This window comes from Miniopterus schreibersii (genome assembly GCF_964146895.1).
Source record: "Miniopterus schreibersii genome assembly, chromosome: 1".
NCBI lineage: Eukaryota > Metazoa > Chordata > Mammalia > Chiroptera > Miniopteridae > Miniopterus > Miniopterus schreibersii.
In genome coordinates, this window is record NC_138101.1 from 103,884,439 (window position 1) to 103,911,935 (window position 27,497).

General features: G+C 40.9%; 1 protein-coding gene across 8 annotated transcripts in view; it reads left to right on the forward strand.

Annotated features, from left to right (window-relative positions):
• The window catches only part of BBS4 (Bardet-Biedl syndrome 4), a 158,720-nt gene that overhangs the window by 71,054 nt on the left and 60,169 nt on the right, over positions 1-27,497 (forward strand). For 7 of the 8 annotated variants that reach the window (XM_081130026.1, XM_081130024.1, XM_081130027.1 and 4 more), the window contains exons 5-15: positions 2,379-2,490; positions 3,741-3,813; positions 4,895-4,948; positions 6,784-6,911; positions 18,657-18,711; positions 19,649-19,717; positions 20,674-20,826; positions 20,914-21,085; positions 22,579-22,648; positions 23,289-23,430; positions 24,167-24,368. In XM_081130026.1, the coding sequence (XP_080986152.1) occupies positions 2,379-2,490; positions 3,741-3,813; positions 4,895-4,948; positions 6,784-6,911; positions 18,657-18,711; positions 19,649-19,717; positions 20,674-20,826; positions 20,914-21,085; positions 22,579-22,648; positions 23,289-23,430; positions 24,167-24,368 (1,230 nt within the window). Of the gene's footprint in view, positions 1-2,378; positions 2,491-3,740; positions 3,814-4,894; positions 4,949-6,783; positions 6,912-18,656; positions 18,712-19,648; positions 19,718-20,673; positions 20,827-20,913; positions 21,086-22,578; positions 22,649-23,288; positions 23,431-24,166; positions 24,732-27,497 lie in introns of those variants that run through there. The other variant, XM_081130030.1, reaches the window with a different exon arrangement.

Here is a 27,497-nt window from a genome sequence, read left to right on the forward strand (position 1 = left end):
AACCTAGAGATATACAGGATAAAGCAGAGAATAAATGAAATTCGTCAGAAACCAAATATAGAAACCACTACCTGAGATTTTACTCTTTAGTGCCAAAGGTTGCATACTTAGTTTTTCCATGAACTTTCTTTTTGACCTTTTTGAATAAGTGAATTGTTTTGTTGACTATTCACTGCATTTTGTGGTCTTCAGATTAGTATATAATTTTCTGACATAATTGGTAAGATACTGACACATCTAGGACATTGTGGCAAAAAAAAAGTTCTTTTATTCCCAATGTCACAAGTTCTAGACTTTCAGTGCCTCATAATACTTAAGCATGGAAATTCTTCTGAAAACGTAGGCCTCGGAAAAAATATTGATCCTGATTGGTTGTTATACTGATAACCAAGTCTGAATATTACTGAATTTTTGTGCCAGAATCTCCTTGTTGGACATGAGATATTGATTATGCTTGCCCCATTTGGGGGACTCTCTGAAAACTGAATTACGAATTATCATGATAAATAGAGCATCTGATAGGGAAGCTTAAGAATGTTTATATGTAGTTTGTGGGGTAAATTGCAAGTCACCAATTATCTGTAGGGTGGATGCTGGGAGTGGAGGGGTTAGGTAAGTTTGAGGCACCTTATTAAAAAAGGTTTTAGCCTGGCTGCACCTCTGCTCTGGGCGCCCCATGGTGCCAAGGTCCTTTCTCCTGATCGTCCAAACTGTTGATTCCCGCTTCCTGCATCCATTTCCCACTGAGGTCGCCCAGCCAACAGAAGCAAAAGCGAAGGTGGCAGGCAGCTGGAGAGGGCTGTATCTCATCCTCTTGCTGCCCCTCCCCAACTTCTGTCCACAGCCCGCTGCCGCAGAGCTGTTTGAAAATGGGCAGTTTGCAGAGGTGCAGCTGGAGTCTGTAGGAAGTGGAAGTGAAGATCTAAGTATCTTATTTTCAAATACAGATGCATGTTACCTAAAGGAAGGAAAATGCAGTGACTGCATTCAAGATTGTAACAGGGATTGGAATTTTATTCTCAATCAAACCTCTTTTTCAACTGAGCAATGGCCTATGAAACTTTAGAGCAGTATCAGAAAGCTTATGTGGATTATAAAACAGTGTTTTGCAAATAGTGGAATCCAGATAGCAAATGACAGTGTTAACAGAAGAACAAGAATTTTAATGGATCTGGATGCACCAAGCTGGCTGGAGAAGCTGTCACCCATTCCTTCAGTGCCCACTTCTGTGCAGTTGTGAGCTTGGTGGCCTGTGGCAGAGATGCCCCCAGATCAGGTGGGAGATTCCTGCAGCCATCACCAGCTGGGCATCACAAATAAAAAAAATGTTTAAAATTCTTAAAGAACAATGTCTAAAGGACAAAAACTATAAAGATGCCCTTAGTAAATAATGTGAATGCTTAAAGATTAACAATAAGGAATGTTGTTACTTCAAGCTGTGCCAGTTTGAAGAGGCAAAGCAGGATTGAGATCAGGTGCTTCAGATAATGGGAATTGGAAAGTGTGCTGTAGACCTGCTCTTCCTCATAAAGGATTCAAGAATTATCAGAAAAGTTTAAATGATCTCAATAAAGTTCTCCTACTAGACTCAAGTATTGTTGAGGCAAGGGTGGAACTGGTAACCAGATTCCTTAATATTAAGGATAGTATGGCATTGTTCAGCGAAGAAAAGGAGAGAAGGAAAATTGAGATTCAAGAGGTGACTGAAGGCTATGAAGAGCCTGAAAGGACCTCAGAGGAGGTCTCTACTGGCTGCCTTGCTCCTGAGAAGGGGAACACAAGCAGTGGGCCACTGGAATACTATGGAAAACTATTGTTTGCCAAGCCTAACAATGCCTGTGAAGTTGGTCAGGTTATAAACACTATCAGTACTAGGAAAGATAAGCCAATGCTCACCTTTTAGCCATCGCTGAACTGGAAGATTTGCCGATGTTGTTGAGTAACAGGCTTGAAGGGGATATATTCCTCCTTCCCCTTCAGTCTCTGAAAAATAATCTTATTGCCAAAAATATTTAAATGTCTTCTCCCCCCTATTTTTCCCCTCTTTTAAGCATGAACGTATTTTATTCCCTTAATAAAAGGAAGGTGAAGAACTCATCATACTGAAAGCTCCTTTGTTAACCAAGTCAAAGTAAAGGTATTTCTTACAATAAGACATTCATGTCTCAAAAAAAGAGAAAGGTTTTAGTGTGTCAGCAACTTTGTTATTTGTTTCAACCCATCTGAAGTTATATCTGATTGTTTTAAAGATACAATAATCCAAAGAACTTCTTATGATATGATTTTCTGCCTCCTGCTTCTCCAATATTTCTGATATTCTGAGGCTCCATTCTTCCCAGAACATGACTTTGTTTTCTTTGTTATCTGTTTCTTGGCAGCACTGATATTTCGCCTGGAAGGAAATATCCAAGAATCCCTAGAACTCTTTCAGACATGTGCTGTTCTCAGCCCTCAGTGTGCTGATAATCTCAAGCAGGTGGCCAGATCTTTGTGAGTACTGGTATTCTGGAGGCCCTGGGCACTCACAGAAAATGATTTGTAATGAGCATTCTCAGGCAGAGGCTGCTTCTGGCAGCCTGATCAGCTTGATATATAGGAGAGTTGCTTAATAGGTATAGTGGGATTCACTTTGAAGAGTGTAGATTAACTTTGAAATTTCACAAAATGAGATAATTTGTACAAAGGAACTCAGTAGTTCAAACACTGTATTCTAGTTTGGCAGGGGAACACTGATACTGGTTATCATATAAATACTGACTTCTTTTTTTTTTAATCCTCACCTGAGGATATTTTTTCCGTTGCTTTTCAGAGAGAGTAGAAGATGGGGAGAGAGAGAGAAACATTGATGTGAGAGAGACACATCAATTGGTTGCCTCCTGCACATGCCCTGACTGGGCTAGGGATCAAGCCTGAAACCGAGGTGTGTACCCGTGGCTGAAATAAAACGCAGGACCCTTTAGTCCACGGGCTGACTCTCCAACCACTAAGCCAAACCGGCCAGTGCTAAATACTGGCATTTTGTGTCCTCAGTCCCCTAATCTTATTGGAAACCCAAGGAATTTTTCTCATCTAACACTTAGCATAATTTTTGACACACAGTAGGTTTTTATTAAGTGCTTATTGAGGGGATGCCCTGAAGATTCCTGAATGCAAGCAACCTCTAAAGTCCTTTTAAGCTGTCAGGTACACTAATAGCTTTACTACTCCAGGACAGGGTTGCAGTAGTAAAGTGTTCCGTGGGGTTCCCATCCCTACTTTCTTACCTACATTGTGATTTATACCTGCACTGTCTTTGCTTAGAGCCTGGCTTTCCCCTGTTTTCTCCAGAACCATGATCCAATATCAAGGAAAGAGACTTAGGCTTGGGAGGGAAGAGCATGACCCTAATAGATGATGGTGATAAATGATGGCAGCTCTTGCTTAACATGGTATATTACTTAGTTGGTTTCTTTTTTGGTCTATATTTGTAAACTATGGAAAATAAATTACAGAAGACTCACTAAAGTTGGTGTAGAATGGGACCAAGGCCCTGGAACCATTGTTACCAATGCAGCCCCTATAAGAGAGCTTCTGCTTTTGGTGTACAATAGCCTCACTGGCCAAACTAGCATAGCCAGCTCATGTGGCAAAGGCTTCCAGAATTCTCAGCTGGATGGAATATGAGTCAAAAGTGGGACTAGTGGGGTTAGTCTTATAAAAGGTTTGAGTTAATAATTTTGGAAAATGTATTTCTTCCACAGATTTCTTCTGGGAAAACATAAAGCTGCCACTGAAATATATAATGAAGCAGCTAAACTTAACCAGAAAGACTGGGTAAGTAGGAACTTTAAGTCTTTGTTATTAGTAACATGCTAATTGTTCTAGTTATCATATGGTGGTCTTTTGTTGTTATTCCTGAATTCTTACATGCTAAAAATGCCTTTGTCCTCGCACTAGATTGATAATTCAGCTAGGTATACGATCAAAAACCATGTTTCCACATAACTTAGCAGACATTGCTGCATGGTTTTCTAGCAGGGAGTGTTGCTGCTGAGCAGTTTGCTATTAATCTGATTCCTATTGATAACATCACTTTCTTCTCTAGAAGCACTCTCCTTTCTCTAAAGCTCCCTTAAATAAAGGGAGATTTAATAAAGGGAATTCAAGAGATTCTATAGAACTCAAGGTCAGGAAATACAAGTTGGTCTTGCAGTGAACTAGAACTGGAAAGCTGTCAGCAACAAAAGTAGCTATTCTGAATTTCTGTTTCACTTTTTTTTGTAGATCGGCAGTTGGCAAACTTTTTTGTAAAGGGCCAACTAGTAAATATTTTAAGCTCTGTTGCTTCATATAGTCTCTGTTGCTACTACTGAACTCTGAGGTTCTAGTGTGAAAGAACCATAGACAATACTAATAAAACTTTATTTACAAAAAAAGGCAGATGGATTTGGTCCATGGGCCTTAGTTTGCTGACCTCTGCTGTATTTGCAGACTGACTCCAAATACCTATATTCCATTAAAGTGCTCTCCAGATGGCGCCGTCAGTTCCCAAATCCACATCACCTAGTGAATTCCTAGATTCCTAGGAAAAGGAATCTGATTAACGCATATATGTATACATATCTCCTTAGGGTGGGGCAGGAACTATGGGTAGTCTCTTCTGAGGAGAGAGCACAAAGGGAGTGATCTCCTGTTTGTCCTGCTTTTATCTCTTATAACCTGTGGGGCTTTTTTATATTAAGGAACCCATTTTTTATAATTAAATATATTTGAGTATGAAATCTAGTCAAAAACTGACTGTAATGCATATTTTAAAGTTTAAACTTTGCGGAACAGTAACAATCTCTAGATGTCTGTTGTTTAATACATACTGTGGAATTTACACCTAAGCTGGTTTCCTTTCTTTTGTGTCTAGGAGATCTATCATAACCTAGGAGTTTGCTACATTTATCTGAAACAGTTCAGCAAGGTAATTTATAGAAATAGTGGTGGCAGTTGAACAGTTGGCTGGTGATTTCACTGAGGGTACACTTATTACAGAGGTGCCATTGCTCATTTTGTATTATTCCTAGTGCTTGCAGAGATTTTTGGAAGTAAAAATTGAAACTGCCATATACTCTTATCCCCATTTTCTCATTTGTCATTATCCATCTTTTTTCCCTGCTTTTAACAAGAAAATGAAAAAATTCTAGAACTATTATGAGGGAATGATAATCTAATTGCTTTTCTCTCTCATCTTTTTTTCTACCCCAGTTTAATTTTCTAGTATAGAAACAAGTGTTCAAGAAAACTTAGATATCAAAAAGTGTGGACCCTTATGTCTTAAAAGTGTAATCATGACCGTGGGAGCTCTCTTATGCTCTGATAGCAACTGATTTTAGTTTTTAAAGTCATTGAAGTTGAATTATAAGTTACAAGTGGATCTTACTTCTGAGAGTTTCAGTTTTTAAGGTTATTTTCCATGTGAGAATTTATATTTCATTGTGATTAAGCTGCGGACTCTAAGCCCCTTATATCAGATAAAACATTTGAGCTTACCTTGGTCCTCAGATACAAGAAAAAAAAGTCTATATTTTAATTGAGGGATAGACTAAATTATTGAGAGCTCTGAAAGTTAATGATAGTGGATTGCATAGTTTCCTTCATAAAGCTTCTACTTAGTGATTATGAAGTTTTATTCTCCTTTCTCTAGTGCCAACAGGACTGAGAATCTGAGTTGGTTGATATCCATTTGACAATGTTTAATCTATCCCTAGGGGTATGGGAAAAAATCTGTACAGCAGCAGTTGAGGTGTGAAAGTAACTTTTACTCCTGTGAAATATATAATAAATAACTAATATATATAAACAAAAAAATATATTTAATGTGTCCCTTAGGTGTTCTGGGCAGATCTACAGTGTTATATATGTCATTAGGAGATTTTTCTCTTCAGAGGATATTCCAAGCAAGTACATTTCTATTAATAGCATTATTCTGAGCCAAGGGAGAGGTAGAATTGGTCTTTGGTCAGATCTGTAAAGGAGAAGGAGATTGTATTTAGATTTTACTGTAAAGATGACAGAGCAAACAAAATATTTGACATTTATCTTGGACAGGCGTGGCTCAGCAGTTGAGTGTTGACCTAGGATCCAGGCAATCAGGGTTCAATTTCCTGTCAGGGCACATGCCTGGGTTTCGGACTCGATCCCCAGTGGGGGACGTGCAGGAGGCAGCCGATAAATGACTCTCTCATCATTGATGTTTCTATCTCTCCCTCTCCTTTCCTTTCTCTGAAATCAATAAAGATATATTAAAAAAAAATACTTGACATTTATATAAATACTTGCTGAGTCAGTGAATGACTAAAAAAAGCCCTTTTGACCACCTACTAGGAAGGATATAAGCTTTTTCCTGAGAACAACCCGTTCATTCATTTATCAAAATATTGGTGAGGAAAATGAGTTCCACCCTGGGAAAGGTGGTGCAGTTGGTCACTGGTGCAGCTGGGCAGTGCAGTATACTCTACTATAATGTTCCTTTTGACTTGCAAAGTATGAGTCATAGGTATGATTATCAAGAAGCAGAAAACACTCAAAAGGTTAGTCATCTTGTATAAACTCTTCCAAGTGGCTCCACAGGCAGATACTTTATGTTTCTAGCTGTCCTGTCAACAAGTACAGTTTTGGAATATGTTGTTTTTTTGGGCTATTTGCTGAAATGGGATGTTCCTACATTAGTACAGCAGGAGCTCTATTTTTACCTTAGCCATACAAAACCCTTTCATGGTAATGATTTTGTTCTCTTTACCTCATTAATCCTGTTAGGCACAAGACCAGTTGCACCATGCCCTACATCTTAACAGGCATGATCTGACTTACATAATGCTGGGGAAAATTCACTTGCTGGCGGGACACTTGGACAAGGCCATCGAAATCTACAAGAAAGCTGTGGAGTAAGTGTGTCTGTTTCCTTTAGAGCAAGAAAAAACAAAACAAAAAAAGGGAGCATATGTAAGAACTCCCAAGCCTAACAGAGAATATGTATGACTGATAACTAGCTGTGTGAATTAGAGTAAATGTTGAGCTGAGGTTACTAGCTCCCAGTGGCTTAAATAAGGAAGACTTGTGTTTCTTTTCACCTATTAATTAGTATGGCTGGTTTAGTTGAGCTGGGCAGCTCTGCTCTACAAGGTCAGTCAGAGATTCAAGTTCCTTCCTTATTGATCCACCATTCCTTAGGTCGTTGTCTTTACCTGCATGGTTGAAGCTGACTTACTATAGCCTCAATGTTCCAAGCTGTGGTGGATGGAGGTGGTACAGGAAACTAAGTACTGAATAAATAGCTCGTAGTGTTTTAAATGGCCCAGAAGTTGCACACATCCTGCTTACATTCCATGGTTTGAAATTAGTGAGGTGACCATAGCCAGGTACAAGGGAAGTGGGCACATATACTTGGGAGGAGGATCTTATTAGCATGAGACCATTATCTTGTTTTTTTTTAAACATCATTAGGGGAGGCTGAACCCCTACTGATGATGGAACTTACTGGCTTTCCCAGGATGGTGTTCCATGTTTTCTCACTAGAGACACATGTTATCTTGTCTTTTCTGTATAGGGTCTTGTCTTGTTTTGTTTTTTTTTAATCCTCATCCAAGGATATTTTTCCACTGATTTTTAGAGATAGTGGAAGGGAAGGAGGAGGGGGAGAGAAATAGGGAGAGAAAGAGAGAGAGAGAAACAGAGAAACATCAACATGAGAGATACATCAATTGGTTGCCTCCCACATGTTCCCCTACCAGGGCCAGGGATCAAACCACAACCAAGGTAGGAAAAATATGGAACTCTTCATGAATTTGTGTGTCATCCTTGTGTAAGGGCCAAGCTCATCTTCTTTGCCTTGTTCCAATTTTAGTATATGTGCTGCCTAAGCAAGCATGGGTCTTGTCTTAAGTGGCATAGCTGTAGCAAAGATGCATTAGTGTCTCATTTGTTTGGTCACTTAATAGAAAGCCTGGTCACAGAGTCTAATGTTCCTGGTAATTATACTATGAACTAAACTTAATTTCTTTTTTTAAAAAATATATCTTTATTGACTTCAGAGAGAGGAAAGGAGAGGGAGAGAGAGAGATAGAAACATCAATGATGAGAGAGTCATTGATGGACTGCTTCCTGCACACCACTGACTGGGGATTGCGCCCACAACCCGGGCATGTGCCCTGACCAGGAATTGAACCCCAATCACCTGGATCCTAGGTGGACGTTCAACCACTGAGCCACACCTGGCCGGGCTAAACTTAATTTTTTTTTTTTCTTTCTTTTTTAAAATATATCTTTATTGATTTTGGAGAAAGGAAAGGAGAGGGAGAGAGAGAGATAGAAACATCAATGATGAGAGAGCCATTGATTGGCCGCCTCCTGCATGCCCCTGACTGGGGATGGAGCCCGCAACCTGGGCATGTGCCCTGACTGGGATTCGAACCCTGATTGCCTGAATCCTAGGTCGATGCTCAACCACTGGGCTAAACTTAATTTCTTAAATTAATTTCTTAATTACCTTTGTGTTCTACCGTAGTAGTGATGTCATAACTTTTCTGGTTCTAGTCATAATACAACTTTCTGAATTTTCTTCAATCATATTTTGTGTCTAAAAAGATATAAAAATCCCTTGGTTTGTTAAGTTACAAGAGAGACTTTAAAAACAAATTTTATTGTTGGGGAGAGTATTACATATATCCCCCATTGTCTCCCCTTTACCTCCCTTTCCCCATCTCCCACCCTTTCCCAGTTCTTCACCTGTTCATTATCTGTGTCCATGGCCTGTGCATATATCCTTATGAGTTCTTTGGTCAGTCAGTTCCCTCCCTCCTTCCTGCCTTCCCTCTAAGACCTGTCAGTCTGTTTCATGTTTTCATGTCTGTGATCCTATGTTATTCATCAATTTATTTTGTTCCTTAGATTCCGCATATAAGTGAGATCATGTGATATTTGTCTTTCTCTGACTGGCTTATTTTGCTTAGCATAATATTCTCTAGGTCCATTCATGTTGTCCCAAAGGGTAAGAGATCCTTCTTTTTTACAGCTGCATAGTATTCCATGGTGTAAATGTTCCACAACTTTTTTATTCACTCATCTACTGATGGGCATTTGGGCTGTTTCCAGATACTAGCTATTGTAAATAGTGCTGCTATGGACATAGGAGTGCATATATTCTTTCTGATTGGTGTTTTGGGATTCTTAGAATATATTCCTAGAAGTGGAATCACTGGGTCAAATGACAGTTCCATTTTTAATTTTTTAAGGACTCTTTATACTGTTTTCCATAGTGGCTGCTCCAGTCTGCATTCCCACCAGCAGTGTACTTGGGTTCCCTTTTCTCCACATCCTCGCCAGCACTTGTCCTTTGTTGATTTGTTGATGGTAGCTATTCTGACAGGTGTGAAGTGATACCTCATTGTGGTTTTAATTTGTGTCTCTCTATGATTAGTGATGTTGAGTATGTTTTCATATGTCTGTTGACCAGCTGTATGTCTTCTTTGGAGAAGTGTCTATTCATGATCTTTGCCCATTTTTTAATTGGATTGTTTGTCTTCCTCTTACTGAGTTGTATGAGTACATTCTGTATTTTGGAGATTAACCCCCTATCAGATGTATCATTGGCAAATATGTTCTCCCAAACCATGGGTTCCCTTTGTACTTTGAGGATGGTTTCTTTTGCTGTGCAGAAGCTTTTTAGTTTGCTGTAGTCCCATTTGTTTATTTTTTCTTTTGTTTCTCTTGCCCTAGGAGATGTATCAGCGAAAATCTTTTTTGGTTCCATATAAATTTTTGGAATATTTGTTCTAGTTCTGTGAAATATGTTGTTGGTATTTTAATAGGAATTGCATTGAATCTATAGATTGCTTTGGGTAGTATGGACATTTTAATGATATTAATTCTTCCAGTCCATGAACATGGTATATTCTTCCACTTGTTTGTATCTTCCTCTATATCTTTTTTCACTGTCCTGTAGTTTCCTGAGTACAGGTCTTTTACTTACTTGGTTAAGTTTATTCCTAGGTATCTTATTTTTTTAGTTTCAATGGTAAATGGTATTTTTTTTTAGTTTCTCTTTCTGATAGTTCATTATTGATGTATAAAAATGGCATCAGTTTTCATATGTTAATTTTGTATCCTGCTACATGGCAAATTCATTTATTAAATCTAGTAGTACTTTGGTGGAGTCTTTATAGGGTTTTCTATTTACAATATCATGTCATCTGCAAATAATGTGTTTTACTTTCTTCTTTCCAATTTGGCTGCCTTTTATGTTTTCTTCTTGTCTGATTGCTGTGGCAAGGACTTCCAGTACTATGTTGAATAAGAGTGATGAAAGTGGACATCCCTGTCTTGTTCCTGTTTTTGAGGGAAATAGTTTTAGTTTTTGCCCATTGAGTATGATGTTGGCTGTAGGTCTGTCATATATGGCCTTTATTACGTTGAGGTATGGTCCCTCTATTTCCACTTTGCTGAGAGTTTTTATCAAAAATCGGTGCTGGATTTTGTCGAATGCTTTTTCTGCATCTATTGATAGGATCATATGATTTTTGTCCTTCATTTTGTTTATGTAATGTATCACATATTGACCTGCGAATACTGTACCAGCCTTGCATCCCCAGCATAAATCCCACTTGGTCATGGTATATGATCTTTTTAATGTATTTCTGGATCCAATTTGCTAATATTTTGTTCAGGATTTTAGCATCTATGTTCATCAGGGATATTGGCCTGTAATTCTCTTTCTTTGTAGTGTCTTGATCTGGTTTTGGGATTAGGATAATGCTGGCTTCATAAAAAGAACTTGGGAGCCTTCCCTCCTTTTGAGTTTTCTGGAATAGTTTGAGGAGAATAGGTAATAATTCTTCTTTGAATGTTGGTAAAATTCACCTGTAAATCCATCTGGTCCAGGTCTTTTTTTTGCTGGGAGCTATTTGATCGGCCTATTTCGGTTTTCCGATTCTTCCTGATTTAGTTTTGAAAGATTATATGCTTCTAAGAATTTGTCCATTTCACCCAGGTTGTCCAGTTTGTTGTCATATTGTTGCTCAGAGTATTTTCTTACAATCCTTTCTTTTTCTGTGGTGTCAGTTGTTATATCGCCTCTTTCATTTCTGATTTTATTTATTTGGGTCCTCTCTCTTTGTTTCTTGGTGAGTCTGGCTAAAGGTTCATCAGTCTTGTTTATCTTTTCAAAGAAGCAGCTCTTTTTTTTTTATTATTATTATTAAAATATTTCCATTTTATTTTTGCATCATACATTTATAATTTTAACAACTTTGATCATTAGCTAATACAGTAATACAAAAATGAGGGAGAAAAAGATGTTAGTATTCATTTTCATAAAGTGCAGGTTTAGTTTTAAATTGCTTTAGTAAACAAAATCTCATTTCAGGTCCACCTTTCCCCAAGGTGGAAGAGAAAGGGCTATTTCAAACATTTTACTTAACAAACGTCTAACACCAAGAATAAGTGAAAGATCCAAGAGAAACAAGATTTTTTTGCAAACATTTTTCTGGGTTAAGATTTCTAAGGACAATAGTACTGACTGTAAAATAACCTTTCATAGTTTATACAAACACATATAATAAAACAAGAACATAACCTAGACCTCCATGCTTATTTTGCAACTTTTAAGTATCCAATTATGAGAAAGGTACACAACTGAACAGGAACAGTTACTTTCATATGTGGCCAAGTTAACTTTTTACTGGAGTTATTTGAAGACATTCTCAGGTTTTGGCCCTTGCAGGCAGTTCATTCTCACACTCCCTTAACCAATTATGTCAAGTTGCTAGTTCAGTTATACAGACATTTCTAGTCAAAATGGGTGCTTGTCTGACTCTGCCATATGAGGCCTGGCATCCTTTTCAAAATAATATTGCTAGAAGGTTAATTGAAGAATGCTGATGGCTTAAGCTTGCCAAATGCTTACCTCTGAGACAGTATAAATAAGGATTATTAAAGTTGTCTACTCAAGTATAAAATCTATGCAAAACCCTCATAATATAGGCAAAATGTTCAAAGGCCAAGGAAAAAAAATTTTCTTTTACAAGAAAGTGCAACTGCAGGGTCTTTTCAATGATTTTCTAGACAGTTCTGCAGAGAACTTAGTAGTTTGTCTCAGAAAGTAGAGCTCCTCATGAGGAATTGAAAGTTCTTCCTAGAAGAATACAAAGCAAAATTTAAGGCAGCTTTCTGAAAAGAAACTGTTAGTTTGTGGCGACACAAGGAGACAAACTGGAACTTATAATAATGAAGGCTTTTGGACCTGCTGGGATTTACACGAGAACTTGGCAGCGCTATTTTCTCTTACTCCAGGACAGCAGGCCATTTTATAACTTATTTATGATAGTTACAGCACTCTGTCCAACATTGAGAGTAGGTGTGAAACTAATCAGATAAGAGAAAATCAGAAGTGTTTTCATGTGTTTCAGTGCTTTTCCAGTCAAATCTCAATACTTTTGAATAAATCACTAAAATATAACATTTCCTTGTTATTTTCAGTATTTTGCATAGTTAATCGATAATCGTGTTCAAAGAGCTTTGTATCGGTCCTCAGTGATACCATCTGACGCTGTCACATTTTCAGTATTTGTTCGGCTGCTGCTAGATGGTAAAGAAAGTTTTCTGTTGCTGGTGGAAATTGTCTTTGCTTTAGTGCCTCAAAATTGAGAACAAGCTTTCTTCTATCACCTGAAACTTCTGAAAATGATGCCAAGTTGGTGAAGATTTCTTTTGTTTTCAGGGAAATATCCTGTATAATATGGCTGTTGGATTTCTCTGGATATTCTGCAGACTGAACAATTAGCTGACCAATTTCTCTGTGCAGTTTGCCCATTGTCATGGCCTCTTTTGCAAGCGGAGAAAGAACCAGCTCTTGGTTTCATTGGTATTTTGTATTGATTTTTTAGTCTCTATGTCATTTATTTCTGCTCTGATCTTTATTCTTTCTTTCCTTCTACTTACTCTGGGCTCTTTTTGCTGTTCTCTTTCTAATTCTTTTAGTTGTAGTGCTAGATAGTTTAGTACAACTTTTTCTTGTTTCTTGAGGTATGCCTGTAATGCTATGAATTTTCCTCTCAGGACTGATTTTGCTGAGTACCAAAAATTTTGAATTGTTGTGTGTTCATTTTCTTTTGTTTCCAGGAAGTTTTTTATTTCTTCCTTGATCTCATTGGTAACCTATTCATTGTTTCATAACAAGCTATTTAGCCTCCATGTGTTTGAATATTTCTAAGTTTTTTTATAGTAGTTGATTTCTAGTTTCATGCCATTATGATCTGAGAAGATGCTTGATACTTCAGTCTTCTTGAACTCATCTCTACAAGACTTGTTTTGTGTCCTATTATGTGGTCTGTCTTTGAGAATCTTCCATGTGCACTGGAGAAGAATGTATATTCTGCTGCTTTGGGGTGGAATGTTCTGAATATGTGAATTAAATTCATTAGATCTAGTGTGTCATTTAAATTCTCTGTTTCCTTGTTGATTTTTTGCCTGGATGATCTATCCAGTGATGACAGTGGGGTGTCATCTACTATTATTGTGTTGCTGTCCATCTCACCCTTAAAGTCCGCCAATAATTTTTTTTATATGTTTAGGTGCTTGCTATATTGCTTGCATATATGTTTATAACTTTTATCCTCCTGTTGGGATTGATCCCTTTAGTATTATGTATTGACCTTCTTTGTCTCTTTTTTTGGTCTTTATTTGAAGTCTGTTTTGTCAGAAATATGTATTGCTAACCCAGCTTGTTTTTCATTCTCATTTACATGGAATATATTTTTCTATCCTTTCACTTTCAGTCTGTGTGAATCTTTTGTAGAGGTGCGTCTCTTGTAGACAGCATATATATGGGCCATGTTTTCTTATCCATTCAGCTATCCTATGTCTTTTGATTGGTGCAGTTAATCTGTTTACATTTAAAGTTATTATTAATCTGTACTTATTTAACGCCATTTTTTCCCTTTATGCCTATGCACCTTACTTTTATTTCTTCTTCTTCTTAAAGCAGACCTTTTAGCATTTCCTGCAGTGCTGTTTTGGTGGTACTAAACTCTTTTAGCCTTATTTTGTCTGGGAAGCTCTTTATTTCACCCTTTATTTTGAATGATAGCCTTGCTGAATAGAGCAGTCTTGGTTTTAAATCCTTGCTTTAAATTACTTTGAAAACTTAATGCCAATCCCATCTGGTCTGAAGTGTTTCTGTTGAGAAATCCTCTGACAGCCTTATGGGGGCTCCCTTGTAGGTCACTGATTGTTTCTCTCTTGCAGCCCTTAGGATTCTCTCTTTGTCCTTAACATTTTCCATTTTAATTATGATGTGTCTTGGTTTGGGTCTCTTTGGGTTCATCTTGATTGGAACTCTCTATGCTTCCTGAACTTGTGTTTAGCTTCTCCTTTCAGCAGGTTAGGGAAGTTTTCTGTGATTATTTCTTCAAACAGGTTCTCTACCCCTTGCTTACTTTCTTCTCCTTCTGTTATAACTATGATGTGGATGTTGTTTCTTTTCATGTTGTCCCAGAGTTCCCTTAAACTATCCTCGTTCTTCTTAGTTCTTTTTTCCTTTTGTTGCTCTGTTTTTTTCTACCTTGTCTTCCAAGTCATTGATTCTATCCTCTGCTTCATCCAGCCTACTTTTAATTTCTTCCAGTGTGTTATTGATGTCAGATATGATATTCTTTATTTCCAGCTGGCTTTTATTTAGTTTCTATTTCCTTTTTCACATTGATGTAGTTCTCATTGAGTTCTTTGTAGTTTTCACTAAGTTGTTTGAGCATCCGTATAACCATTATTTTGAACTCTGTGTCTGATAAATTGCTTGCTTCCATTTCATTTAGTACTTTTTTTTGAGAATTTTCCTCTTCTTTAATTTGGGGATTGTTTCTTTGTCTCCTCCATTTTAGCTGTTTCTTTGCTTTGTTCTTATGTGTGAGCTAGAACTACTATGACTCCCACCCAGTCTTTATGTGGTGGCCTTATATAGTAAGTGTCCTGTGGGACACAGTGGTAAAGTCTCCTTGAACTCCTGAGCTGAATGCTCTAGTAATATCCTTTGTGTGGGTTATGTGGACCCTCCTGTTGTAATTGGAAGCTGATTGTTGTTGGCCCGTTTGTGGGTGGGATCAACTTTCACCCCACAGAAATGAGCTTAGCAGGATGGGGACAGCTGGAAATGGGAATGCAAATCCAATCCTCCCTTTGATTGGGGTGACACAGATTCTCAGATCTCGAGAGGGGAGCTAACTGCTTGTCTTCTAGCTCAGTGGTGTCCTGTGAGAAACCCTAAGGGGAGGCTCTGAGGGGGTCGAACCAGACAGCCCAGCTCCGGGTTATGTGTTCTTTCCTCTGTGAGGCTGCATCAGCGGGGATGTGCTGGCAGGCCTTGGAGGAAGAGACGAGGGCTGCCCCTCTCCACTTGGGGTGTCACCTGCCCTTGGAAGGAGAGAGCTGCTCACCTCCTTCTATTTCATCAGTGCTCTGCCAGAGGCCCTGTTGGAGTTCTCCAAGTAAGTCACGTCCAATGTCCAAGCTCTGCTTTGTGCTCCCTTCCTTCAGTGGATATGAGATTAGCAGGGCATGGCCAGCAGAATCTGGGGATACTAGTCTAATCCATCCTTTGATTGAGGTGTCTCAGGTCCTTAGCCCTCAAGAGGGGATGTAGGTGCTCTCCTTTAAGTTCCATGCCAGAACTCTGGATGGGAGGCTCCTAGGGGATGCACCAGATTTCACAGTTCTGATTTGTGGCCCCTTTACCTTGTGAGACTACATCTGCAGGACAGTGCAGGTGGGGCTTGTAGAAATAAATCAAGGCTGCCTCCTCCACTTGGGGTAGCACCGGCTCTTGGGGCTTGGGGGTGGGAGAGAGCTTGTCACCTTCCTCTCTCCTTGCAGCTCACTGCCAGAGGCTCTGATGTAGACCTTCAGGGGGATGGCTCCAGATGCTCCAGTTCTGACCTGTAATTCCTCCCCACTTTCAGTCTGCACTTGGCTGGTGGTGTGGACAGGCTTGGGGAATGCAAATCCAGACGGCCCCTTGTTGGGGTTAGTGCAGGCCCTTGGCCCTCAAGAAGGGAGGTAGGCACTTGCCCTACAGCTCAGCAGCACCCCACCAGAGCTCTTGAAAGGAGGCTCCTAGGGAGTCCCACTCGGTTTCACAGTTCTGATTTGTGACCCCTTTTCCCAGCAAGTCTGCTCCTGCAGGACGGTGCAGGTGGGGTTTAGAGTTATAGCACAAGGCTGCCCCTTCTGCTTGGGGTTGATCTGGCTCTTATAGGGGGATTAGAGAGCTTGTCACCCCCCTCTATCCCTGCAGCTCACTGCCAGAGGCTCTGGTGAAGGCCTCTGGCGGGGGGACTCTAAAGTCCCAGTTCTGGTTTGCACTTTGTTCCTGCTATGGATCTGCACTTGGCTTGGGGTGCAGGCAGGCTTTAGAATACAAATTCAGACGGTCCCTTATTGGGGGTGGTGCAGGACCTCAGCAGGTTAGTTAGCTGCTGGCTTTCTAGCTTGGCAGCACCCCGCCAAAGATCCTGAGGGAGGCTTTCAAGTGCACTGCCTCCCCCTAATTCCACAGCTGCCTGCAGCCTGAGGCCCTGCCCAGGGTACCTTCTTTTGGGGATTGCGCCCGCCTAACCCGTGGGGGTGGGAGGGAAGATTGGCTCTTGTTCCCCAGCCACTCAGTTCAGTGTCTGTTTAAGGCTGTCTGTAGTTTCTCCAGAGGAAAAAGCACTACTTAGGTCCCTTTTGGGTATAGCCGATAGTTCTTTATGCCAGACTTAAGCTTGGCGGGTGGTGTCGCCAGTATTTGGAGGACAGGGTTAGTGTACTTTCTCCCGCTCGTGCTATAAGAATAGAACTGGTGCACCCTGGGAGATGGCGTCTGAGGGCTGTGTGAGATGTTGGCTTAGAACTGGGACCTCAGAAGCCTGCCTTCCCATCACCAGTCTTATGCCACCCAGATCTTCTCCTTCTGGCTTTTGTATGCCCTGAGTCTCCTTCCTCTACCTGAGCCCCGGGTGAGTGCCTGAGAGTGAGTCCCTGTGCAGTAGCCTTTACGGAGGACGCCTGGGATTCAGGCAGACTCCCTCCCCTTTCCAGTGGACCAATTTCCCACTTATTTTTGCTGCCAAATGTTATGCAAGTTCTTCTTCCAGGCCATGGTGTTCTGGGTTGGGAGTCCTGGCATGGGATTGAGACGCCTCTTTCCTCTGGTGGGGCTTTTGCAGCCACAGTATTTCTCCGACTTCACAGCCACTTCCCCTGGGTGCAGGGACCAGCTTTTTCTGCGTCTCCACCCCTCTTACCAGTCTCTGTGTTGCTTCTTGTTTTCACTCTTTGGATATAATACTCCTTTTCAGGTGTCTTTCTGTTATTAATTCAGGTTAATTGCTCTAAATTTTAGCTGTAATTCCTGTTCGTCCTCAGGAGCAGGTGTGTATTGCTTTCACCTATTCCGCCACCATCTTCCTCTCACTAGAGAGACTTCTGACATCAAGAGGCTAAGTTTACGTGGAGAAGTAGGAAGGAGCCCACATAGCATATGTTAAACTTCTGTGGGGCTGGTGGAAGCCTCGATTCTTGACCCCTGCCTTCTGGAAGATGAGCTCATATAAACCTGAAGGGAGACATTCTTCCAGGGGCTGGCTGAGGACTGAAGTCACAAAAATTTCCAAGAGGACACCTGAGCATTTAGAGCCTCAATGAGAATGTGGAAACCTGCAGCTTGGAGATAGCAGTTAGGTTTTGGTGGGAGATGGATGCTGCCAGACTCACAGAAGTTACTTAGTTTGGGGGAGGGAGGTGATCAAAATGGTTATTTATTATGGCAGAGAGTGAAGGGCAAATAGTTGAACTAAGTAAACTCTGGACAGCTCAGGCCTCCCTGGCTGAGGCTTTGGCCCCTCTAATTCTGGTCTCCCAATAGGTGACCAGTGCCCTACCTCATTCCATAGAAGCATGAGACATTGTTCCTCGCTTTTGGCATTTTTACTGTTGAAACTGTCTGATGATTCTGTAGTCAGATCATCTCAACTCAGTGTAGCTTTGGTTTTGTAACCAAGACAAATATCAGTGAGGGGTTGGGAAAGCAGGTAATCTTTTACTTAAGCCAATGTTTACTCCCCAAAGCCAATGGCTAATTCTTTCCTAGATCTAGTATGTCTTCCTTCGTTTGTTTAATTTGGCTGTTTACTATGGCTTTTTATTTAATGTGGAGAGCAGAGCATTAGGGCCACACTGCCATTGTATATACAGTGAGAACAGAAAAAAAATAAATCCCACCAGAAGGGAACTGGCTAAAACTATGTGTGTTCCAGACTGACTTGGTTCATAAAGCATTGTTCTTTAATTCTGTCAGTGTAATGCAGACAGTCACTCAAAATATTCCATAGGTTCTGCCTTAGGACTCTGACCCTAAGAAATGGTCCTGAAGAAGAGTCTGGATTCTAGGTCCCATTTTTTTCTTGCTGAGCAATCCTCCCTGTAGTCAGGGTTGAGGTGATGTACTATTGAAGGCAATTCCCAAATCATCTTGGGGAATTTCCATGGGGAGTGGGACACACACTGTGTCTCTCAGATGTTGCACGAGGGTATGTTACTGTGCATGTGCCTCATTCACATCTTGTTTCCCTCTGAGCATCTCTGAGTTGATCTCTGTGTTGTAGGTTCTCACCAGAAAATACAGAACTTCTTACAACTTTAGGATTACTCTACTTACAGGTAAGGAGAACTCTTTAGTCATTCATGTATTAATGTTAGAAATGCTTTTGGATTTATGTGTATTGTGGTTTCCCTGCATTTTGATTTTACTTTAACACATTTTACTAAAGGTCATATGAAGCACACGAACTTTACTTTTTGCTTTATTATATTCTTTATTTGTTAAAGGAATTAATTTTCTGCATTCAAATAAAAACTGCAATTATAATTTTTAAAGGAAAGAGCATATATGAGAAATAACTAGTCACAAGGGCTGTCATTTTGTTGTGGGGAGAGAAACTGATACAAATTAGCATTATTAGGGCTTTGAAGCTAAGGCCATTTCTATTGTTCCTTCTTCCCAGCCAGGTCCTATAGGAAAGAGAAGGCAAAGTATTGTCTAGAATTAGAAGTCTGTTTCCTCTCCCCTCCACATTCCTGAATGTCAGTGAAGTTCTTTCAGCTCAATCACTTTTCCTTATCAGCCTGAAAACTGGGGCCCAGGGGTCCTGGAGGGGCCTCTACTCATCCCATTTCCCCATTAACTCCCCAAGATCCCTGCTTAGCTCATCCTGCCTCCAGGTCTGCCTCTTTGGTAACCTTTCTGTCTGTTTCATTTTTCTTTAAAAGGAATTAGGAGTTTAACCCTTGGCCTTCCTGGCTTTGGCTTGGGAGGTTGGCTCCAGAGGAGATGAGGCTAACCAGCCCATTTCCTTCCAGGAGACATTAGTGTGGAGCAGCACTAGTGTGGCAGAGATGGTTCCTGGCAAATAGATAATTTGATCTTATCAGGCGACAAATGTGTCGATTTTTAGTTTCCTTTTTCTATCTGGTATCTGTAGCTCTTGTTTTGTTAAGAGAACTCAGAAAAGTCAGGGTGCTTCAGGGTGTGGTTGACCAGACTCCTTAACTACCAACTCCTCGCTGATACAATTCTCTGGTTTGCTTTTTCTCCAAGCTTGGCATTTACCAGAAGGCATTTGAACACCTCGGAAATGCGCTGACTTATGACCCTACCAATTACAAGGTACTTAGGCCGTCAAACTCCTTCACATAGAGCCTTCACATAGATGGTCCCACACCTAGAGGTGATCTGGCCCTAGAAAGCTTTTTGAATACCTGAGATACTACCTTTTTCTTAGAAAAATTATAAATAAACATGGTTCTTCTTATTTGAAAATATTATAAAGTGTTGGTACTTGCTTCTTATTTTCCAAAAGAGCACATTTGTTATAACAAGCCTGTAACTTACGCAGAAAGCAAAACTGCAATGCTGATAAAGTTTTATGCATTTAGGCAATTAACAAAGCCCCCACAACTGCTGTCAAAAATACTTCTGGTGAAATGACTTCTAGATTCTTAATGAATCTGCAGTTACAACTCTTGTCCAGATATATCTTTAGGGATGAGAAGATCAAGTGGATGAATGTTATTGAGGGAGATGCAGCGAAGGATACAACTGCGAAGGATACAGACTCAGTCCTGTCTTGGAATCACATTAACCTTACTCCATCAGCTCCCCACCTTACACCTGGACTAATGAAGCCTAAAGCTGAGTCACTCTTTGTCCTGTGGCAGAAGGAGTTATACTTTAAGTGGCAAAGAAAGGAGTATTTGAGTTGTCTGGAGCAGCACTTGGTGTACCAAGTAGGTGCTGCAGGGAACAGATTAAAGGCAGTATTTACTTAAAGGGCTCTGATGCTCAGAAATATTGCCTTCCCTTGTTAGAATTAGGAAACAAGTGAGCTGGGTAAAGTCAGTGACATTTTTTTCTTTTCCCATACTGTGCCAAAGAGAACCACAGTGTAGGGTGCAGGGACATTTCTCATGAACATTTGTCCCAGTAGCTTGAATATATTATATATGTTCCTGGAAGTTTTTCTGTCATGCTGTGCAGGTTTTCTGCACCCAGGAAGGCTCCTTCACTGCCACAGCCTTTTGGAAATTACTGAATTATCAACTTTCCATGTCCTGTGTTTTCAGGCCATCTTGGCAGCAGGCAGCATGATGCAGACCCATGGAGACTTTGATGTTGCCCTCACCAAATACAGAGTTGTGGCTTGTGCTGTTCCAGAAAGTTCTCCACTCTGGAATAACATTGGAATGTGTTTCTTTGGCAAGAAGAAATACGTAGCAGTGAGTGTTTCCTCACCTTCCTTGTTTGTGTTATTGGGTCTGCCTAGCTTGCCACCTCCCTTCATCGAGTGCCCTTCTCTCCTGCAGGCTATCAGCTGCCTGAAACGAGCCAACTACTTGGCACCCTTTGATTGGAAGATTCTCTATAATCTGGGCCTTGTCCACTTGACCATGCAGCAGTATGCATCAGCTTTCCATTTTCTCAGTGCAGCCATCAACTTCCAGCCAAAGATGGGGGAGCTGTACATGCTTTTGGCTGGTAAGAGATAATTATGTGGAAACCCTCTCCACAGTCTGAGAGTCATTGGAAGCCAGTGTCTAAATGTCCCTTAGGAGCCATTTTCTTGCAGATCCCATCAGAATCTGGAATACTGTGCTACAGCTTGAAAAACAATGAATAAAAAGATGACAAAGCACTTGTTTGCTTCTAACTTGGGGGAATTTCACTCAGAGACCAACAGGTTAAATCAAGATCATCCCTAGTTTATTGTTTACCAAATGTTTCCCCTTGGCTTGACATTTCATTTATATATATATTGAGCCAGCTAAGTTCCAGATATGAGTGTAAGAGATATATCTTACAGGGTTGATGAGGGGATTGTATGATTAGATAACCAATGAATATTAACTATTATTGGTTTTATTGTTAGTTACTATAATACAAAAGTATCGACTAATATTCTTTCTAGGGGATATTTCTCCATATACTAAACTTACTAAATGTTAGCCTGAAAGCAGTTTGCATGTCCTCATTGACATTGGTCTTCAGGTGTTTTTTGGTCATTATTGTAGGGTTCTTATTTATAAGAGAAAGGTTGCAAAAGCAATTTGGTGGTTATTTGGGGGTTGCCTGAATTTGAAACTAGCCTACTTCTAAGGGGGATAGGAATGTAGACAACTGCCACATTGCAAGGCACAAGCAGCAATTCTAACATCACAAAGTAGGGAGGGCCTTCACACTGTTCAGAAGGCTAAGCTGGAATTCAGTCGCACAGAGTGGCTGAGGAGTCACTGAACAAAGGCATGCAGCCATGAAACTGCACACTGTACCCTGCTGCTAATGGGCAATAGTGCTACAGAATGTAGTGGGAGATGAGTCCGGAAAGATAGTTTGGGTCAGATGATAGAGGGCACAAGTAGAGTGAAAGGACTTTAGACTTTATCCTCAAGGCCATTTTTTCCAGCTGAATTCCTAGATCTCCTCTTAAGTGTTTGGTAGAAGTGAGTGCATGTTGGTGGGGAGGTGGAGTGAACAGGGCCTCCAGAGCAGTTCTGTTAATTGTTTTATAGGTAAGGTGTCCAGAAAATGCTGATTAAAAAGGTGAGAGTGCCCTGGTGCTAAACAAATTTTAAAGATCATGGTTATGGGTGATGGAGGACCAGTGAGGATTCTTAAGTGGGATAGTGATATGTTCAGATTTGTTTGTAAGTCTGTGAGAAATCTGGCAGCATTGTGGCAAGTGGATGGAGGCAGATGGGGACATTGCCACAGTCTGAAACAACTTGGGCAGTGTCAGAAAAGAAACTACAAAAAATGGAGTTCAGATAACTTCGCAACTGATTGTGGAGAGGGGACTCTTGAAGATGACACCAGGTAACTAAGCTAGAGTAACTGAGTAGATGGTGGTACCAGGAGTAGAGAGGGCAAAGGAGCTGTTAAGTTGGGGGACTGAATGAACTGTGGTCTTGAAACATTCCTTTTGCTTTCTAAGCTGGATTCTCCAGCTGCAGTTCTCACTTTCTTTGTTGCAGTGGCTCTGACCAATCTGGAAGATACAGAGAATGCCAAGAGAGCTTATGCAGAAGCAGTCCGCCTGGATAAGTAAGCTACTCCTTGGGGAATGGTATTGGGGAGGCTAGACTCTCCAAAACCATGAGGTGGCACCAGAACACTCGCTTTGCCTGAGTCAGCCCTGATGCTTGCTCTCCATGGCCTTTTGCACAAGGCCTAAGTATGGAAGGATGTCATACTAAACATGCAGTGGCTCGGCAGAAACCAACACTAGCACTTTCCGAGAAAGTGTTTCCAGCCCCAAGTTTAGTAGTCAGGAGGGGAAAGTCAGAGCTGGCAGTGGACTTGAGTTGCTGATAGCCATGGGCTAGCTGGAATATCAGATGTGACTCTCGGCTTAGTTTAATCTAAGGTAAACTTGACTCTCTTGGATTTACTCTATTGGCATCAGCTAGGCAGCAGGGTAGGGATCACTTCTTCAGCCCATCCTGGTGGTCCCTGCTGAGGGCTGAGATGTCACACTTGGTCCCAACACCTGCTTTACTGGTTGGGCAATTATTCTGTGATTCTTTCCCACAAGTCCAGACAGCATGTGTGTTCCTGCCTTGTTGCTGAGTGGAGAAATCTCTACTTATAATCAGGGTTTTTTTGGTTTTTTTTCAGTAATGAGAATCTCTAAATGACCATTTTTTGTGAAGCCTAAGCTTCATAGAATCCCTCTTTGCCACAGGTATAACCCTTTAGTCAACCTGAACTATGCTGTGCTGCTGTACAACCAGGGTGAGAAGAGGGAGGCCTTGGCCCAGTATCAAGAGATGGAGAAGAAAGTCAACCTACTCAAGGACAATAGCTCTCTGGAATTTGACTCTGAGGTATGTCTTTTTTTTATTGATTTTTTTGTTTTCCTTTTAGAGAGAGGGGCAGAGAGAGGGAGAGAGAGAGAGGGAGGAGAGAGACATTGATTGGTTGCCTCCTGCACATGCCCCAACCAGGGATTGAACTCCACTACCTCCTGGTGCACAGGATGGCACTCAACCAACAGACCAGGGCATGAGGGAGGTATGTCTCTTATTAGCTCCCAGGAGCCATAAGTAAGCTGTCGGCAAACTTTTGAATCTAGCCCAAATAATCCAAATAAAACCTATTATAAGCTCATGCCTGTTTTGGCTTTGATGTTCCTGGCAGCATAAATTATTCGATTAGTAACAGCCTGAGAAAAAACTTTCCTGGAAGAAAACAGTAAGAGGAAATTCAGGCTTACTGAGTCTGTTATTGATAATACAACTTCTCTGAGTTGAAGCCTATGTCTCTTTGTAGTTTCCTCTCACTTCTCCTGTAGGAAAGGTGAATTTTTAGCCCAATAACACACCAAACTTGAATTGTTAGGTGAGATCCTGTATGAATTCCCTTGCCATCCTCTAAGGGCGGTCTGTGATTTCTGCTGTTTGAGAAATATTTCCTTGCAATAAGTACTTCCTCCCTCAAATGCCTAGTACCAGTAGTCACTATTTTAGCTAAAACCCCAGGTGGAAGACCTAGGACAAGGTAGGTAGGCTTGTCTCTGGCGGTCATACCTTGATTCTTTTTTTCTTCTCATGTGGGTACAAGATGGTGGAGATGGCTCAGAAGTTGGGAGCTGCTCTCCAGGTTGGGGAGGCACTGGTTTGGACTCAACCAGTTAAAGATCCCAAATCAAAGCACCGTACCACTTCAACCAGCAAAGCTGCCAGTTTCCAGCAGCCTCTGGGCTCTAATCAAGCTCTTGGACAGGCAATGTCTTCAGCAGCTGCACACAGGAAGCTCCCCTCAGGTAGGAGGTTACACACAGCACCATAAAGACCTCGTGGGTACAGCCATGTGTCCAGCAAAGAAGTTACAACTTTGATTGAAACCTGTACTTTTCAGACTCAGAACATGTCCAATGTAATGTTGCCTAGAAGGGGGAAAAAGTCTCAGGGTGGACAAATTGGTACTTGTTTCTTTAAGGCAAGTTGTGTATATTAGGTAACAGTTACTGGCAGCCTCATTGCATAGTTAGTACACTGGGTCTTTACAATATTCAAGTTTAGAAATATATTACAGTACTTTCTGTTATGCAGTCTTGCTTTAATTCTCACTGCCTTATCATAAATTGGCATGGTGCAGGTAATTAAAGATTTCTTTCAGTGAGTCATTGAAGGCAAACTGGACTGTTGCTTTATTTCTTCAGTTATGGTATAACTTCACACCTGTAAAGATATATATATCACAGTCCCACTGGTGCCACAAAACATGGGGTTTCTTAAAATATAACAGTGAAAGTAATGATTTCTTTTGGAATTATGGAACCAAGAACTCAGGGCACCATCTCTTCCCCTGGCACCGGAGCTCACTGTGGAACCATGTCTCACTGAAGCACCAGCACAAATAAGAGAAAAACAGGAGTAGGGTGACCCCAGAGTAGGGGTTTCTCTGGCGATGATGTACCAGATTAAGAAAGGTCACATGACCCAGGTAGAGTGGAGGCCAGCAGGTTCCTTGGGCACCACAGAACACTGTATATGTTGTGATGATCACAAGGAGCCTGAGGCCTCTGCAGCCCCACATTGGCCCCATTACCTTACCCAGGAAATAGAGAGAAGCCAGCCAGCCAGGTCCTTTAAGAATTGAGAGTAAGGCTTATGGCTCTATGTATGTAGCTCCAAGAGCCAGCAGGGGACATGATGCTGTTTGCTTTTGTAAGAACTTTTATCTCGACTGACTGACCCCTTCCTTTGTGGGGGGGAAGTTAGAGACAGACCTTTGCTCAGTAGCCTTGCCATGACAAAGCCTTGGCTTAGCTGAGGTGATCCTCAGGCTGTGGGGCATGTGAGCCCCCAAGGCAAACACAAATCTTGCATTTATAATTTAGCCCTAATAGTCTTAATTTAAAAGAAAAAAAAGATGAAAAAAGCTCTGTAAATTGAAGCTGAGCCTCTTGGGTGTCCTAGTTGCACTTGTCCAAGGGAATCCAGAACAGTCCCTGTATCTTGTTCTTGAGAGAGGTCAGAGTATAGGGGGAACAGCTGCTCTGGTATTAGCACCAAGGACTAAAAAAAGAGGAAGAACTTTATTTTTTAAATTTATTGATTTTATAGAGAGAGGAAGGGGGAGAGATCAAAACATCAATTTGTTGTTCTTATTTATGTCTTCATTGGTTGACTCTTATATGTGTCCTGACTGAGGATCAAACCTGCAACCTTGGTGTATCAGGACGACATTCTAACCAACTGAGCTACCCGGCCAGGGCAGAACTTAACCAAGGAATTTTAAGACAATCAATGATAGTACTGATGAGATGCTATCAATATGTTATCGATATGTCCTTTTTAGAATAAAGATTATGTATCATCCTTTGGGGAAAGTTGTTATTCAGGTATAAAAATGAGAGGTCAAAATAAAAACTTTTTAAAAGAACCTATGATCACAGTTTTCCCTTACCTGTTTCTAAGCTGAGTTTGAAACTGGAGAAGGAACCTCATGCCAAGTTCTTACTTGAGTGCCAGCACAGCCTCTGCTGCAGCCCTGATGGATGGTAGGCCAGCAATTTGCTTCAAGACCAGTCTCCATTTTGTACTTAAAGTACCCTTTAATCACCATAATTTGAAGGTGGTTGACTGACCTATTGCCAGACCAAGCTATGTTTGTTGTTCTTTTTTTTTTCAAAATATATCTTTTTATTGATTTCACAGAGAGGAAAGGAGAGGGAGAAAGAGAGAGAGATAGAAACATCAATGATGAGAGAGTCATTGATGGAGCCCACAACCCGGGCATGTGCCCCGACTGGGAATCGTGCCCTGACTGGAATTGAACCCCAATCACCTGGATCCTAGGTCAAAGCTCAACCACTGAGCCACGCCCGGCTGGGCTGTTGTTCTTTATATTATGACTGGGTCTGTTTTGACATTGAAGCAGCAACTAACTGAGCAGAAAACTCTTTAGTTCTCATATCTCAGAAATAAATAGTAAGGTAACAGAAGTGATACCCTTGCCCATGCAGCTGGTATGTGGCAGAACTGGGATTTGTATCCTGAGCAACTAAGAGAGCTCACTTATATATCAGTGTAGAGTCTAGTGTGCCTTTGACTGAAAAGGTCTTGATAAGAAATAATGAGAGTGTAAGATAAGATAGCTGGAGACGGGGAAGGAGGTGTGAAAGAGATTTTGGAGGTAAAATCAACACAAACCGGAGAGTGGTTGGAAGTGGTAGATAAGAGCAGACAAGGATGGATACCCATTGCTGGGGAGAATTGCACAAATCAGAGAAGAGGAACATTGGGGGAATAGAGTCGAGAGTTGTGGAGCCTAGTTTTACACATGTTTATCTTTGAGATGTCCAAATGCTGATAGCCACTAGACACTTGTATAGCTAGATTTCAGGTGTGAAATCTGGCTTAGAGCTAAAGATTCCAGAGTAATTGGGTTTGGGTAATAGCTGAAACCATAGATTTGAAAGGAGTCACCCAAGGGCTCCTTATTCCAAGGAAAGCTAGGAATAAGACGATGGGGTACCAAAAATGAAAACCCAATATGGAAAGGGAGAAGAGCCCACAAAGGAGATAGGAGAAGCAGATGATACAAGAGAAAAACCAGGAAAGTGGTGTTAGGAAAGGCAAAGGAAGAGAAGTTCAGGAAGGGAATGACCAGTCTCATTGAACCCTTCCAACAGAAAGGGGCTGTTATCCTCATTTTGTAAAGGAGGAAGCTGAGGTTGAGAGAAGCAAAATGAATTTTCCAAGGTAAATCGGAGGATTAGAATTTGAACCCAGGTCAGGATGCAGAGCTCCCACTCTTAATCATTAACTATCAAGCAGTGATGTACTTCTTGTGAACTAGTGACAGCAACAGAGATCCAAGGGCTTAAAGACTGAAATAAATGGAAATTGGACTAACAGTGGTGTCTTGGTTTTCAAACATCTCT